Raw genomic sequence first — 17,372 nt, forward strand, 5'->3', positions numbered from 1 at the left:
TGGGTCTGCCTCAGTGAGTGTATCTAGAAAGTATGCTCTTGCAACAGTGGACGCATTTGGATGTTAAATTACCGGTAGGGAATCAGGAACTCCCACCGCTTCTGCCTGATGTTTGCCTCGTTTATTTAGCTTTCCTTAACACCAGAAGACACACTTCACGACGGACATTGCTAACACTGTAAACAGAGAAGCTAGTGGGAGGGCAGAGAGCTTATCTGGCCTACAGCGAAACGCCCATATAAGGAAGCCGGGCACTCTGTGACATCACAAACGGCCAGTGTTAGAACGTCCTTTGAAACCGAGCGTTCAGAGCAAATCCAAACTTTTAACACGAGAATATACAATTTTAATTACATTTATCGGTCAATAAAGTGGAAAAAGCACAAAAGGTCCCCTTTAAATGCAGCAAATCTGCATTAAGAATTACATTAAGTGCTTAGAACAGGGGTCTCAATTTACCTGGGGGCCACTGGAGCTAGGGTCTGGGCGAGGCTGGGCCGCATCAGGTTTTACCAAAAAAAAAAAAAAACACATTTATTAAAAACAGAAAAATTAATAAACTTTGCTTTGGTTCCGATTTTCTACAAGAAAAGCTCTGCTAAAACATTCCACTGTTCTCAAATATCTTCATTTTTATGTTTCTACACAAAATAAGATCAAGAATAAAGAAAATCAATCAATCAGTAATAAATAAATATAATAATAATAAAACAGCAAATAATTAAAAATTAAGAAACCACATATAGTTGGTGGGTAGACAAATTATTTTTTTCAGATTAAAATTAACAAAGCATTATTAGAGCCCTGTAGACATGACAAAACACGACTATAGTCACATTTATACTCTTTTTATTTACAACATATTGCGCAACTGCAGGGTCTTGAGACACATGCTAACTCGCAAACTAGAGAGCTAGCGACCTAAACGGTAGCCTCCAAGGTATTTCCTTTAAACTTAAAAAGGCAAAAACTTACCACTTCCACACGGATAGGGAGGATAACTATTAACAGTTATTTAACCTTTAACATGAACATTAATCAAACGTAATATTTTTTTCTGGCTACATGATACCATACAGCATCCATATCAAATTTGCGCCGGCAGCACTAACATTAAACTTTCATATCAAGGCGGGGGCCTCAAACTAGTGTCCTGCGGGCCACATTTGGCCCACGGGCCGCGTGTTTGAGACCCCTGGCTTAGAATATCCACTTACTTTTCCTCTTCCTGTTTATTTAGACCACACATACACGCAAAATAAACTCTTATGCTTAAGGAGTAAGTAAAATAAAAATAAATAAATGATGTAAAGGCAATGTAATAACCATTGAATCATTTTATAAATACTCATCTTTATTCCAGTATACAAAATAAGAGTATGTACATCCACACAAAAGTGGTTTAACAAAATCCATTCGTTCATATGCTCTAAAAATAGAATACAATTTGAACTGGCTGCAAGGATGATAAATCTGCAAGTCCTTTATGCTCTCCTTTCAGTCCACAGGGATAAAGTCAAGTCATACATGTGGAGAAACATGCAGGACCATGTCAGTCCAAAGTGTTTGAAAAAGTACTTTAAGTTCCCTTTATGTTTCCTTTTCCTCTCCGGTCCGTTCATGCAGAAGGAAAAAGTGTCAACTGTACCAAAAAAAAAAAAAAAAAAAAAGTCCCGCGAGTCCAACAAATCCCTTCCATTTGCGAGGAATGAAGCCAAACATAAGTCTCTGTCCAGAAGGGAGACCATCCTTCTCCTCCAGCATAAAAATCCAATATTATTACTTTTTATTAGAGCTACAATAAAATAGACTTCCCTCATCCCCGTTGGGGGAATTCATGGTCATTAACAAGAGAAAGCAACTACCCAGGAGGACGGTGGTCTTCACATAAACTGTCGTCACTCTCCAAGTCCGGTGGAAACCAGACAGGCAGTTTGGAGATTGGCTACTAAAGTGATGATGACAAAAAACTTAGACCATGTCACGGTGAAATACACATGCTAAAGCTGAAGGCTAGTTTGCCTTCTTGGTTTTTTGTAGTGCTTTGGTTCCAATGCGGTTTGGTGAGGTCCACTCATTTGCAGACGTATCTCTCCACGATCCTCTCGCACTTCCTGCAAGTGACGTAGCAACACCAGTGGTACTTGCAATGGCAGCGTTCCACCAACTTCTCGCTGTACGGGTTGTAGCCACGGCCGCAGCACATCAGGTCACAGCTGTCGCTGCCCAGCGAGGTTTTGTTACACTGCCTGCAATTAGCATAAATAAAGTTAGAAGATCGAGTGAGCGCCTTTCTTTGAAAGACAAGCTGTTTCCAGTTTGACTTCCCACAAAAGATATAATGCCTCCATTCGGAATGTTTCGGACTCCCAGCCTAAAAAGCGCTAACAATGGCTCTTTAAATATTCTCGACCGACCAACGCGCCCTCATCGTTCTCTCATTTTCTTTTGTCGATGTCTTGAGCTCATGCTTTTGGATGGCTGTCTTTGAATGGGCCGTGAATAGCCCCGCCATAAATCACGCTGAATACGCAGGCCGGCCCCCTCTCTTACGTTTGCCCTTTCCACATTACGCCTCCGTTTTATGACGGCGGAGTGTTAACGACCAGCATGGTGAGATGGAGCAAAGTAAATGGCGGCCGCAGGAGTGACGGATGGAGGAAGAACGACAGTCATTAATAGTGAAAGACGGCTTTATTATATTTGTGGGAGCTGGGAAACAGAAACACCCACACACTGTTGTATAGTTTAGACTTGGGTATAGTTCTGTACAGTTGTCCGTAAACTGAGTCGTAATCCAGGGCGTCGGTCCTTATGAACTGATGAGGACAAGACCTCAAGATCTACATTAGGCCAAACATAGTACGGTGCCTGGACAGACCTGTTAATTTGAAATAAATTTTCAGAAAATTTGGAAAAATTTCCAGGCATGATGTGGTAAGCCTGTGTTGTGTTACTGAGGGGATTTTTCACTGAAAAGTAAAAAAAAAAAAATTGGAGACGGGAGACAAGGAAAACAGACACATATCCACATGGCAATATATCGAGGTCGGCAAAATGATCCAATTTATTTTCATTTATTGTATGATTCATTTATTTTTATTATCTTTCCAGGCCTAGTGCCCACAATTTCTGAACAAGAAGTCGTGTCACGTTTTAGTCTCAAATAAACAGCATATAAAATAGAAGCACTCAAAATAATCCAAAAGTCACAGTAGAAATAATCAGAACGACTCAAAAATGAAACTGGAAATAATCCAGAAAAGTCGAGAAATTGCAGGCAAAAAGCAGAATAGAGGCGATGGGACAAGTCAACGGGTCATAGCACAGATGCTAGCCGGTGGGGGCTAGGGCAGGGAGGGGGGTAGATTATTTATTTTGTGCGAGGTGGCGGTTGTCATTAATTATTTGCAAGAGCATTGATCACATTCATTAAATGACACATCTTTGTTTTGCAAAGATGTGTCATTTAATGCTAGCACACCATGACTAGTTTGACTTTTGGATTATTTTGAATTTTCAATATAATTTCCCGGGCGGCATGGCGGTCGAGTGGTTAGCGCGCAGACCTCACAGCTAGGAGAACAGGGTTCAATTCTACCCTCGGCCATCTCTGTGTGGAGTTTGCATGTTCTCCCCGTGCATGCGTGGGTTTTCTCCGGGTACTCCGATTTCCTCCCACATTCCAAAAACATGCTAGGTTAATTGGCGACTCCAAATTGTCCATAGGTATGAATGTGAATGAGTGTGAATTGAGTTGTTTGTCTATATGTGCCCTGCGATTGACTGGCCACCAGTCCGGGGTGTACCCCGCCTCTCGCCCAAAGACAGCTGGGATAGGCTCCAGCACCCCCGCGACCCTTGTGAGGATAAGTGGTAGAAAATGAATGAATGAATGAATCATTCGAGTGTTAAGTTGCTGTGTGATGAATTTAGTGCTGTTAGTAATGTGGTCTTTGAAAGATGACACAGACCGTTGACCTCTTGAGATTTTTGATTTTGAGGGTGTACCCCGCCTCTCACCCGAAGACAGCTGGGATAGGCTCCAGCACCCCCGCGACCCTCGTGAGGAAAAGCAGTAGAAAATGAATGAATGAATATAATTTCCATTATGAATTATGTCAGGTTATCATTAAGATTCTGCAAGGAGCAATGGCATTGCAGTTATTCTGTGATGATATTGCATGCATGTGTGTGTGTGTGTGTGTGTGTGTGTGTGTGTGTGTGTGTGTGTGTATGGAATCGCACCGTGGCCTACCTCTTGCAATCGCGTCAATGGTCCAAAAGTGGACCATGCTTGGGCACGGATTAGTGTGTTCGCACTAGCCAAACCTGTTGTGCTATAGGTGTCAAGTGGAAGTCTTCAAGTCTAATCACCATACCTAATTTGCCTCCATGTTACTCCCTCTACATAAAGCACTGACTATAAAAGGAGTATCGATAGCTTTCGGGTCTTGTGAATGTCAAACCTAACAATGTAGACAGAAGGTCAATTCAAGTGTAAAGACAGATAAAGCCCGTCCTCAAGTGGCTGAGAGTGAGTGACAAATGAGCGGTGATACATGGCAAACTGGGGGATATTTTCAAACTTTTACAGGTTTAAAATAAGACAACCACATGATCATGATTGACGCATCGTGTTGTGTGTGCCAACGTCACGGCTCAGAGATTTGTCAAAAGCACTAACGTTGAATGCTCATGCGGTTGCAACGATATCAGGATGCAAAAATTGCAGCCAGTGAGTGTCCTTGACATGAAGCATGTCTGCTGTTTATCTGTAAAGTACTTGAATGATACCTGATATGACATCCATATGATGGTTGACATTTCTAATGTTCAAAAATCTTCACCGAAACGTCCGCAGTTTTTTGGGTGGGGGTTAAAAAAATGTGCGTCCACACTATGCCAGATTAGTAAATAGTTGCATCCAGACGGGAACGGATCACTGGACAAACGGAATCACGTGCCACACCAACCTATACAAAAACAAGGAATGCAATGCAAATAATTCAGTTGTGGCTAGCTTGTCTGGACTTATGACTTAGTGAAAAAAAGACCAGGCTCCGAACCTGGGGAGACATTCACTCCGTCCTTGCCCCAACTCAAAACCCACCTTTTTAAATCAGTTTTTAATGTCTAACTTTTTATACCTCACTGCTGAACACTTATATGCTAGGACTACGTTAAAAAGCCATAGCATTTCAGTATGTGGAATCAAACTATGGAATGGATTGAGTAAGGACCTCAAACAATGCACAACGATGAGCCAATTCAAGAAACAATACAAGCAGTTGATGTTTGCTACATACAAGGATGAAGAGTCTTGAACCAGTCATGATGTGCTATATATATATATATATCCCTATATTGACACTTACTATGGTACCCATTATGTCATTGTATGGTCATATCACTTCGTACTTCGGTACGTGACAAAATACAAATTTAAAAAATAATAATAAAAAAAAAAAACGTTAACTATATTAGGAAAGCAGGAAGTGAACAAATGTAACAGTTACTGATTGTAAAAGTACCAGATGGAGAGGTAGGATTTAATAAGCGTTGCTTCTTCCTACTCCTTTTGGACATGTGGAACTGTGAACTGATTATGTGATGCATTCAATTGTAATCTGATGCATGTTCAAATGAAATAAAACCATTACCATTACCATTTATTTTTCTCTACTGTAAAGTGTCTTTGAGTACTCTGAAAAGCGCTATACAAATAAAATGTATTATTATTATTATTATTATTAATTACTTCTACTTCTTCTACTACAGGCCGAAACGATAAAATACAAAACATTTGTTTGTGGACGGTCCCTTAAAATATAATATTGACCCACATTGACCCCGAGCACCCAACCACCAAACCCAATCTGCATCTGTAAATTGTTCTCTGTGTTCTGTATAAAGGTTTGGACCCCCCCTTAACTCTTTCTTCTGCACTTTGGCTGAAGGACAGCATCTTCCAGCATTCGCACGCAATTTGTGGTCAAACAAGATGAAACATAATCTTTTTATATTTGTGAAGAAACTCCCGCAACTGCACTTGTTATTGTCAAAATGCGCCTCTGGTGTTGTCGTTCAGTCCATGACGAATGAATCGAGTCTGGAGATAAGGCATGTCCTTACCCACAGTGTGTTGAAAGAAAATTGGAGAATTCAATAAGTCTGCAAGATAACGCTGCATATTTTTTCCTCCGATACCGCTTAGCCAGATCTCAGCATGAGTAAAACCCTCAGCCAAAATGACTCTTTGCTGCCTGCTAAGTTCTCACCACACCAGTCTCGCACACTTACTACAAAATAGTGTAGGCTAACCGTTATCTTTCGGAAAACCTTTAAATGCTTCCAAATCTGTGCGCGCCCCTTGAGACGATATCAGCTGGAGTTCTCCCGGTCCCAAGAATAAGCGCATTAGTCATTGTTTCAGATAAAGGGACAAGGACCCCGGTCACAGTAGCCTTCTTCAGTGACACATGCTCAGACAAGCAGAGTATTCTGGTTGTTATCACCCAGCCCACTAACTAAACTGTACCACCAGGCGGGACATGACTTTCCTAACGTCAACATTGTGGACAAGCCCGACAATCAGGATTGCTCATTTCCTATTTGCCGCCGTGTGGGTCAGGCATTGTAAAGCAGCCATGATAAGCCACAAGTGTTTAACAAGTGATGGAATTGAGCTCGCAGTACATCAACAGGAAGCGGCGGGTATTTAAGCCTGGCTCATTTCAGTTCAGTTTGATACTGTATGGTTAAGATTTGTAAAGGCACTTTTATCGCAAATGTTTAGCCAAACTCTGAAGAGAACATCAACATCAAGCTAGCAGGAGGTTTAGGAACGGCGATGAGCGAGCCGGGTGTTAAAAACAGAAGGTAGTGCGACATAACTTCCGCAGAGACCGACTATAACTCTTCGATTCTGTCTAATTTAAGCCACAGCTTAAGCGCACAGACCTCACAGCTAGGAGACCGGAGTTCGATTCCACCCTGGAGTATCTCTGTGTGGAGTTTGCATGTTCTCCCAGTGCATGCGTGGGTTTTCTCCGGGTACTCCGGTTTCCTCCCACATTGCAAAAACATGCTAGGTTAATTGGCGACTCCAAATTGTCCATAGTTTTAAATGTGAGTGTGAATGGTTGTTTGTCTAGTATATGTGCGGTGAGACGGTTTCTACTGACAAGAAAAGGGCAAAAGGCTGGCGCCTTAAAACCAGTCGCTTCGGGCAGATGGGGCTCGTCAGTCTGGGATGACAACCCATCTAGGAGAAGGAATCTCTGATTCCAAAACCACCACTGCCTTGCGGTAAACATTTTTTGGGAAAGGCTATGGGAGTAAACCCAGACAGAAAATCAGGAAACTGAGTCCCGAAGGCGGTCTGGCAACACAACTGCCCGAGCTGTATCGACACTTGTCATTCCCTTGGATTCGCCAACTACGTGGCGAGTGGGTGCTCGTCCTCCAAACACCTTGCCCAGGCTACGTAGTACATACGTAGGGGATTGGCGCCTGAACTCAAGTGACAATTCTCTGTCGCTGGCACCCCAAGAAAGCGCAAAAAAATTGGGGCAACCAAAGTCTTGTTACTTTGAGGTACTCCGCCACATTGGTACCATCAAGGCGAAGAAAAAAAACCTACAGTACAGAGTCTCCGTTTTGGTAGCCAGCAACACTCAGACTCAAAGTCACGCTCTAAAAGCCACATGAAAGGGATTCTCACCTGTCTTGTGTGCCAACAGAACCCTGTTTTTCGTTTTTGGTGCAGAAGTCCGGGGAGCTCTGCAGGTAGACAAGCTCGTTCTCTCTCACAGGTCGGATGTCAATGTCTTTGGGTACCAACTGTTTTCGTGTCCCCATGGGTCGGTGCACCACCTTAGTTGCCGACAGGTACTTGGTCTTCAGGTCCATAGCGATCTCTCTAAGATCCTGCAGGCCTCTCCAGCAGGTTCTTATGGAGCAGGAACCGGATACGCCATGACATTTACACTTCATCACCAATGCCTGTCTTAGCACCTGGCAACATAGAAAATAACACTTAGATAGGGATCATAGTTCTAAGTTTTTAAGTCCGTGTTTATGTGTTTTTTACTTACTTGTCTCCCCACTTCGCTATTGTGAAGATGCATCAGTTTGTTGGCGTGAGACCCTGCACGTTTCATCTTCATGGGAGCGTCCGCAAACTTGGAGCCCATCATTAAACCGTAGTGCAGGTTGTCAGCGCAGCCCCCCCAGCGATAGCCGGGCTCGGGGATCTCAGCCGGAATTGGACCGCACGAGCACAGTCGCAAATCTCCAGAGGTGCACGCTCTGGCGATGGTGTGGCTGATGGTGGCAGCAGACAAGGCATACACGAACGCAGTTTCTCTTGTTCCTGGTGAAGGACAGGACCAGAACCGACATTTAGAGAATGTTTCACGAATCTGTGACAAATACTACGCAAACCTCAGCAGTACAATCTTTAAAAAAAAAGACGGATATTCATATGAAGCTGACATTACGTCTGCACTGGCAAGCAGATTGGCAAGCAGGTGTGTGCTGTTATGTTACTTGGAACTGATTCCCATGACAGGATAACACTTCAAAAGACAAAAGCATAACAAATCAAAACAGACATAGTCCGTCTTCATAGCGGCAATATTTCACTCTTGCCATTCCAAAATAGATCTATCAAACACGGTCCGTCACAGCACATGTGAGCACTGATGCAATTGCTGATGATGCATGGAAGAACGAGAAGTCTGGTGAGAACGCATCAACGACCATAAGCTGGTTGGATCAAAAGCATCCCTAGACCAGAGCCGATTGAGCTTTTTAATCCGGCCCGCTGGATGTTTCCAAATTATATATATATATTTTTTTACCTTTACCATCAAAGCTGGAGCCGGCATTAGGATTTGTAATGCTATTTTTAAATTACTGTCAGTCTTGAAGCATTGAAGTTATTTTATTAACGGTTTTTGAAGCAAGGGATTCTGCATCAAGAGGAGTCTGATTGTTCGCTAAATATACAGAGAAAATTTCTATGTCGGAAACAGAGATCCCTTCTGCTGCGTCTTCTTATTCTCTGAGGCCCGTCCCACTATTCGAGAAGCACTGGTTTAAGCTAATTTTAAGCTATTTACAATACGATTTTTGCACAGTTTGACTTTATTCTCATAAAATGACTGCAGTTTTTTCCATTTCTGTTGTTGTTTTTCTTTTAAATGTATTTTCCAACTTCTTGTAAATTTCCCTCTCGTAATTACTTAATTGACTTCATTCCCCATAATATATACTTTTTCAACAATCTAATTTTCAAAAAATTACAACAATTTTTTCTTTGATATTGCAACTCTATAGTACTAAAATGATCTTAGTTGAAGTCAGTGCTGCAAATGTATTTTCCAACTATTTCGACTTTTTTCTTGTAAATTTTTTACAAAAAATTACAACAAAAAAAAATTATTTAATATTTCAACTCTATAGTACTAAAATGATCTTAGTTGAAGTCAGTGCTTCTCAATTGTTTTCTCGTTTTCTTTTTTTTCTGGGCCCACCCCACTATTCGAGAAGCATTAGTTTAAGCTAATAAAATTGTGATTTTTTTTCGTGTTACAATACGATTTTTTCTGAAGCAAGGGATTCTGCATCTAGAGGAGTCTGATTGTTCGCTAAATATACAGAAAAAGTTTCTATGTCAAAAACAGAGATCCCTCCTGCTGCGTCTTCTTATTCTCTGGTGTGTTATAATGTGTTTATGAGTGAGCTACTTCTGTTGTGCCTCGTCCGATATAAAAATAAAAAAAAACGGACATGGGGAAGCAAAAGACTGGCGTTAGTTTGCATCATCTGCTAACGGACTCGTAATCAAAACAATACCTCTCGCCCACATTCTTGGCAGAGTAAATTTATACGGAACCACAGCCGTTCCGTATAAATCGTATTCGAATGCACCTTACCTCGGTCGAGGTCCGGACGATACTTTGAGGCATCAACGGGAATGTCAATGGAGGAGCAGTTCCAGCGCATATCAGCAAAGGTCTTTTGACATGTTTTCTTGACGTCTCGGGCCGCTTGGACGATGGTTTGCATGAGCTCCATGTTGCTGCGGCACAGCTGAGCTTGGGAGGACACCAGGCCGGGCAGCAGCTTACAGTGTTGGGTCTGGTTGATGTGTAATGTCTTGGGTGTGTGCGATAGGGCTCTGCGGGGCGGGGCGGACAACAACAGAGCGAGTATTAATATGTCGTAGTGACGGTTGCTGTTTTTGTGTCCACTGTGGGAATTCAGGCAGGGAGTTACAGTAAGCTGGTCGTCCATCACAGCAAAGAACCATCTTATCTTGTTGAAAATCCCAAAAGAAAATGAGCAGCAGATACATAAAATATATGTGACATATTCTTGGCTGGTTCCCTCAATCATTGTTACAGCGAAGAAGTGGTTGTGAGATTTTCCTTGTCTTGCTGTACTAAACGACGGAAGAGTGTGCAGTCGTGACTCCGGCTAATCAAAGCCTAGGCTGCAGTCGTTTTGCACACTCCCCAGGCTTGTGGAGGTGGCCTGCATGTCTGGAGATCCACAAACGCGGAAAATACTTCACCTTTCGTGGCCACTTTTATCGCGTTACTAAGTAGTGTAAATGCTAAGTACAAGAAACATTTTCTTTTTGCTTTTAATGTGAACAGCGTGGGGATTTGGAACGAGTTACGATGCATACCGACACCTCAAATCCACCTGTGCCTCCAAAAATAAATGACTGTATGGGAAACACTGCCTAGCATAAGCGATCGGAGAATATTTTTAATCTACTATAACGGGAAGTTGGTGAAGTGTAATGGAGGCGAAACGGGCGGCAATGCCGCGCACATGGTATGCGTGGGTGTGTGCATTTATGTGTATTTTGTATTTTTTTTACTTCATTCCCCATGCTCCCCGTATAACTTTTTCCACAACTTAATTTTCCGAAAATTACAATAATTTTTTTCTTTAATATTTCAACTCCATAGCACTAAAAAGATCTTACTTTAAGTCAGGGCTTCTCAATTATTATTTTCTGTCATGCCCTCCCCCATCAGGGGGGGCCCGCCCCACTATTTGAGAAGCATTGGTTTAAGCTAATAAAAATTTTTTTGTGTTACAATACGATTTTTTTCTCATCACATTTTGACTTTATTCTCGTAATATTACTGCAGTTTTTTCCGTTTTTGTTGTTTATTTTAAATGTATTTTCCAACTATTTCAACTTTTTTCTTGTAAATTTCCGTCTCGTAATTACGACTTCATTTCCATCATATTATAGTATTGCCACTTTTTCCGCAACCTAATTTTCCAAAAATTACAACAATTTTTTTTCTTTAATATTTCAATTCTATAGTACTAAAATGGTCTTAGTTGAAGTCAGTGCTTCTCAATTATTTTCTGTCATGCCCCCATTAGGGGGGGCCCGCCCCACTATTTGAGAAGCATTGGTTTAAGCTAATAAAATTGTGACATTTTTTTCGCGTTACAATACGATTTTTTTCTCATCACATTTTGACTTTATTCTCATAATATTACTGCAGTTTTTTTCGTTTTTCTTGTTTTTCTTTTAAATGTATTTTTCAACTTCTTGTAAATTTCCGTCTCGTAATTACGACTTCATTTTCATCATATTATAACATTGCCACTTTTTCTGCAACCTAATTTTCCAAAAATAACTTTGTTTTCGTAATGTTACGACTAAAAAATCATGCCTTTTTAAAACATTTTTACTATAATGATGACTACATAGTATATATGACTTTTCCTTGTTGGATTGCAAATTTTCTCTCAATATTTTGACTTTATTCTCGTAAAATTACTGCATATTTTCCATTTTTGCTGGTTAAGTTACATTTTTTGGTGCTTTGGCCCAATAAAAAAACATCTGCACTGTTGCACTTTGGACACCCCCTCTATTAGAAGACACGTTTGGGCCAAAACGACACCCTTTTTAGTCTGTTTCCCGTATGAACGACCCTTTAATTGATACGGCTCAAAGCTTTCCAAGTCATAACTTCACTATAAGGCCAGTGGTTCATGTCAAGCATCCAGATGTGCATTTAGTGCTTTGTTCTCACACATGTAACCTTACAAGGATACACAACGCAAGCCAACAAACCTCCTCCGCCAAGCCGGTTTTTGCTTTTCTAAAGGTATTACTGTTATTATTATGATCCGATATCATGGAACCATGCTGGCTGAGTATCTCCAAGTTATTAAAGAGGTTTCCTCTCATAGCAGGAGAACCTGCCGGGTAATCTACCATCCCTTTCATGGGATACTTGAGCACAGAACAAAAAACACAAAAAAAATCTTAGAAACGTGCCGCGCAACATTGTGTCATTTCACGGCCTCGTCTGAAGCAGGAAACGGGAGACAGGATACTTACAGCCACTTGATGCCGGAACAGACCTGAGACAGCAGCAGAGCGGCGAGCACGGCGAGAGGCCGGACGCGACAGTACCTCCTCATGGTTGGACGGGCAGTCAGAAATACAAAGAGATGTTTGGGAGCTCGCCTCGTCAAATAAAGCCTGTCGGAAGAAGAGCAATGAGTCGGTGGCGGCTGTTAAATCATCTTCAAGGAGACGAGAACATTTGTGTGGAAATTGCAGATGAACGCTGAAGTGAAAGCCATCATTTCATTCGTTTAAATGGGATTTTTCGGGACTGGAAATGTGGAATTCCAGGGAAACATGGAATTTTTTGAACATTTGTGATGTTTTTTTTTTCAAAAATACTATTATTCACGTCGCACAAATGTACTTTGAATTGAAGCAAAATACATTTACTCACTAAAAATCCTTGAATTTAGTGCCTTTAATTTTAATTTTAAAGCAAATAAAAAAGCTATTAATTAATGAGAAAAAATGCAGTAGGAGCAACTTAATTGTACTAAAAAGGCTTTAAAATTTTTTTGGGGGGGGAGCTATATCCCGGGATAGCCACCTGACTGTCACATGACAACCACTCCAAAATCTTTCCTCAGGATCAGACGTGGGCAATACTACACTACCCATCTTGGTATCGATCCAAATCGCCAATACCGATACCGTTCACACTTTTGTGACTTTTTTTTGCCTTTAAGTTGGTAATGGTGTTATTTCATTTGAACATGCATCAGATTACAATTGAATGCATCACATAATCAGTTCACAGTTCCACATGTCCAAAAGGAGTAGGAAGAAGCAAAGCTTATTAAATCCTACCTGGTACTTTTACAATCGGTAACTGTTACATTTGTTCACTTCCTGCTTTCCATAATACAGTTTAAGGTTTTTTTTTTGTTTTTTTTTTGTTTTTTTCAAGTTGTTGTTCATCATGACTTTAGAGGTTTTAGACAAACAAAAAAGAAAGTTGTATCAACACAGTGAAAAATTTCACAATAATATCAGACAATATAATCAATAAAATAACACATATTTTTTTAAAATAATCATTCAAATAATAATAATAATAATAGAATTACAAACATTGTCAGCAAAGTATTGCGGGCTAAATCAAGTCAAATATTTAATGCGTAATATAAATAAATACTTGTTTTGTATGCAGTGAGCATGTTGCGTTAGTCAGCAAATGGTGCGTTTATCTTTCCAGCCTCATGTTGCTTTGACTTCACTAAGCATTAAAAGCAACACACACCATATCGGGAATAATCTGCAGCAGCATGCCGACACAAGATGATAAGATAAGATAAGTAATCTTCAGTGAGAAGGCTAAAAAGTTAAGGTAATGTCCTAATAGCCTTCAGTTAACGCGACTATCAGCGTATACATCAAATAGCACACAAATTAGAGTAGTGTGCGTTAAGATTTGTAAATTCATGGAAATTAGGTGAAAATAGTGCTAAATATTCCGTAATCATGTGATATAAGTGTGTAGTAAATTACCGATTCAAAATTTAATGTTTAAATTACACAACATAAACCACATTTATTTCGAATAATTATCCTTTTACGGACGTGAACGCATCGTTTTATGATGGTTGATTGTTCTTAAAACAAGCTCACCTTTTTGTCGCTGCTCTCCTCTCCAGGTTGATTCGAACAACAATTGGAAAGAAATACGACAATATCCGAATAATGAAAGTGGTCTGATTTCCTTTCAACAAGATGAGTCCGTAAATCCAACACGAGAGAGAAGGAAAGCTCCAGACAGGTACTGTATGGATGGATGGATGTATGGATTCATGGATTTATCAACGGAGGAATGAAAGTGTGTCTCCAAAGCCTGCAGCGTGTTATGAGTGTGAGAGGGTGCATGAGGGTGTATGAGAGAGAGAGAGGGAGAGGGAGAGAGAGAGAGAGAGGGAGGTAACAGTGAGAGGTGAGTAGAGTGATTCTGTCCGAAAGTACTCTGAAGTACTCCCAGCCCACTTTGATGGCACACCAGTATTAGCATAACAAAGGAGTGACTATATTCTCTACTAAAACATGCATGCAGATAGACTAGCTATCCATCCAATCCACGTTCAGGTCACTGGGCAGCAGTCCCAGTAGGGAAGTCCAGACTTCCTGGTACCCGATCACCTTGTCCAGTTTCACTGGTGAGACATAATCCTTTCAGAATGTATGATGATAGTCAATCGCTTTTGTAATCAATCAATCGTGATCATGACCAATAACTACTTTTTACTATTTTCATCAACACAGCATGGCTAGCTAAAAAAAACACATTTTTCAGAATTCCCACAATTCCCGAACTTACACATTTTCCTAAGACAAAGAATTTGTACTCTCAAATGATCCAAACTACTCCATGGTCAAAATGTTCATCTCATGCAGGATACTCAGACTGTACATTTTCTACATCCCCATAATTCCCACTTTCCATAAAATTCCGCATTTCCAAAACCCAAATTCTCTTAGAATTTTTACAACTTCCACATTTCTCCACTGATTTCAACCATTCCCACAACAAAACACTAATTTCAGTCATAACATTCCGGCATTCTAAGTGCAACATCCACGAAGTTCCCGCTTTTCCCGAGATTCCATATTTTCCAACCACTATTTGTCTTTCATCCTATGAATTTTACTACTTGCACGTTTTCTCCACCAAACCACACCTTCAACAAAGCATTTACCTCAGTAAAACAACAACAAGCTATTTTCAACAAATTACCACTTTTCCCGAAATTCCTAAACTACTTTGACTATGTATTATTTTCCCAAAAATTCCACATTGACCAACCAGAAATTCCATTTGATTCTCGCAAACAAATCGAATATTTTCTTGAAGAAAATATTTATCTCAGTCAAAATATTCATGCTGTTCATTCATCCCGTTCCCACTTTTCCTGAAATTTTATATTTTTCCAAACCCATATTTTCTTGCAACCTAAGATTCTGACTACTTGCAAATTTTTCAACTAATTCAAACCCTTCCTACAGCAAAACATTCAAGCTAACGTCAACATCCTGAAAATTCCCACTTTTCCTGAAATTCCACTTTTCCAAACACAAATTCCCTTTTTCCATCCTAAAAATTTTTACTAGTTCCGCATTTTTCAACGGATTCAAACCATTCCTACAATAAAACTTTAATCTCCGTCAAAACATTCATGCTGTCCTCGTTCCCACTTTTCCTGAAATTTGATATTTTTCCAAACCCATATTTTCTTGCATCCTAAGATTCTGACAACTTGCAAATTGGCCGTGAGCCGGACAGCCTGACATCTGAGGAGGCTTCTTTCCATCACAGACGTCATCCAACAGGCGTCATCCAAAGCAGAGCGAGCATCATCTCCAGGGTGAGCGGCTGATTACTATCACTGCCTTTTTCCACTGAAAGACTAAGCGGATCATTCCCTCATTTGCTTTGTCACCTATTACACAACATCTATTGATCGGTGTTAGCATCTTTCCTTATTCAAAATATATCCAAGTGGTCCATGTGTACTTCGGGTGCTGTTCTGAATTCTAAACAAAACCCAACGTACGTCGGTGTGACTTTTAACGTATGTTGCATTCACGGAACAAACAAAACCGCGACCGTTTTCGGTGGCTTTTGCTCTGTGGATTCAGTGTTTGCGTTGTCGGTTTTGCGTCACGCTATTAGTGAGCTGTGGGAAACGTTCACTTAGCAAAGTGAGCTTGTTTGCTAACATGAAGGACTTCAGGTAAATAACGGTACTATGATATGTATCTTCATAAAGGTGCTACATTGTACCTCATGTTGTGTCCAGCGAGTGTGGGTTCCAGCTCTCTGTGGTGGGTCCACACATGCGTCTCGACGTGACAGTCAACTGCGAACGGGCACAGATTGTTACGTGTGTGGGCGGTGGTGTGGCGCTCCCGGCAGGACGGGGGGGGGCTTGCGTTCAGAGAGATTTTTTACACTCAGACTCTTCATTCCTGAGCTGAGGTCAACACACAAACCTTTGATTTTCCTCACATCTCAACCTTCCGAGGAACATAACAGGGGACGACACCTTCAAAGTCAGTCAGTGAAAAAAGGGATCTGCAGACTGTGTTTCTAAAGTCTGGAAAAAAAATCTGGATTTTCAGAAACTGTTGATTTGATGTATGTAATTAGGAATGTGACACACCTGGGAAGATGCATCCCAGGTGGGGATCTAATTGCCAATCAGGTGGAGCTGGCATATAAGACGCAAACAGCAAGCAAGATGGCCATGCTGTATGTTGTTTGCTCTGTGCTGTTTGCTCTGTGCTCAGCCATTTGGTGTCCATTACTTTTCACTGGTTTCTTTTTGCAGGTATTTAATGCTATAAAAGTCTATTTTGTGCAATTGTTGCACCAGATTTCTATAGATCTTCTTTCAAACCTGAGGTAGATTCATTCATTAGGGTGCTGGAACCTACCCCAGCTGTCTTTGGGCGAGAGGCGGGGTACACCCCGGACCGGTTGCCAGCCAATCACAGGGCACATATAGACAAACAAGCATTCACACTCACATTCATACCTATGGACAATTTGGAGTCGCTAATTAACCTAGCATGTTTTTTGGAATGTGGGAGGAAACCGGGGTACCCGGAGAAAAACATGCAAACTCCACACAGAAATGGCCGAGAGTGGGATTGAACTCTGGTCTCCTAGCTGTGAGGTCTAACCACTCGAACACTGTGCAGCCCCATAAACATGTTCTTATTTAAATGATTAACTTTAATATATTAAGTATATGTATTTTTTTCTTCATATAATCAAATTATTTTGTATATATTGTTTATATTCAATGTATTTTCTTTTTATTTAATTTATTCACTTTTAAATATAATAATTTTCATTTTTCAAATTATATGTAATTTGAAAGAACAGAGGTGGTAAAATGGGGTCAAATTAGGCCTCAAGAAGAACGAGTGAGGGCTACAAATAACATTTTCCTTTAGTGTCTGCTGAAGCACACGG

The 17,372-nt window shown here is 40.7% G+C and overlaps 1 protein-coding gene across 2 annotated transcripts; it reads right to left on the bottom strand.

Moving 5' to 3' along the window:
- Nucleotides 1-1,313: 1,313 nt before the first annotated feature.
- Nucleotides 1,314-16,502, bottom strand: wnt11 (wingless-type MMTV integration site family, member 11). Of its 2 annotated transcripts, XM_058087143.1 has the most exons (7): nt 16,385-16,502; nt 16,176-16,251; nt 12,395-12,538; nt 9,945-10,189; nt 8,100-8,377; nt 7,727-8,019; nt 1,314-2,249 (listed from the first exon to the last, which is right to left on the bottom strand). In XM_058087143.1, exons 2-7 carry the CDS (start codon nt 16,178-16,180, stop codon nt 2,075-2,077), a joined length of 1,140 nt encoding a protein of 379 aa, XP_057943126.1. In that variant the 5' UTR covers nt 16,181-16,251; nt 16,385-16,502; the 3' UTR covers nt 1,314-2,074. The 2 variants fall into 2 exon arrangements, with proteins under 2 accessions (XP_057943126.1, XP_057943127.1); XM_058087144.1 differs by lacking the exons at nt 16,176-16,251; nt 16,385-16,502 and adding an exon at nt 14,015-14,268.
- Nucleotides 16,503-17,372: the final 870 nt, after the last annotated feature.

Source organism: Doryrhamphus excisus, chromosome 11, assembly GCF_030265055.1.
Source record: "Doryrhamphus excisus isolate RoL2022-K1 chromosome 11, RoL_Dexc_1.0, whole genome shotgun sequence".
Lineage (NCBI taxonomy): Eukaryota > Metazoa > Chordata > Actinopteri > Syngnathiformes > Syngnathidae > Doryrhamphus > Doryrhamphus excisus.

What these genes read in the sequence shown, in the direction of transcription:
- wnt11 (XM_058087143.1), bottom strand. An exon ending in TCGTCCGGACCTCGACCGAG is followed by an intron (nt 8,378 to 9,944) that starts GTAAGGTGCATT and finishes GTCCTTCACCAG; the next exon opens with GAACAAGAGAAACTGCGTTC. An exon ending in ATAGCGAAGTGGGGAGACAA is followed by an intron (nt 8,020 to 8,099) that starts GTAAGTAAAAAA and finishes CTATGTTGCCAG; the next exon opens with GTGCTAAGACAGGCATTGGT.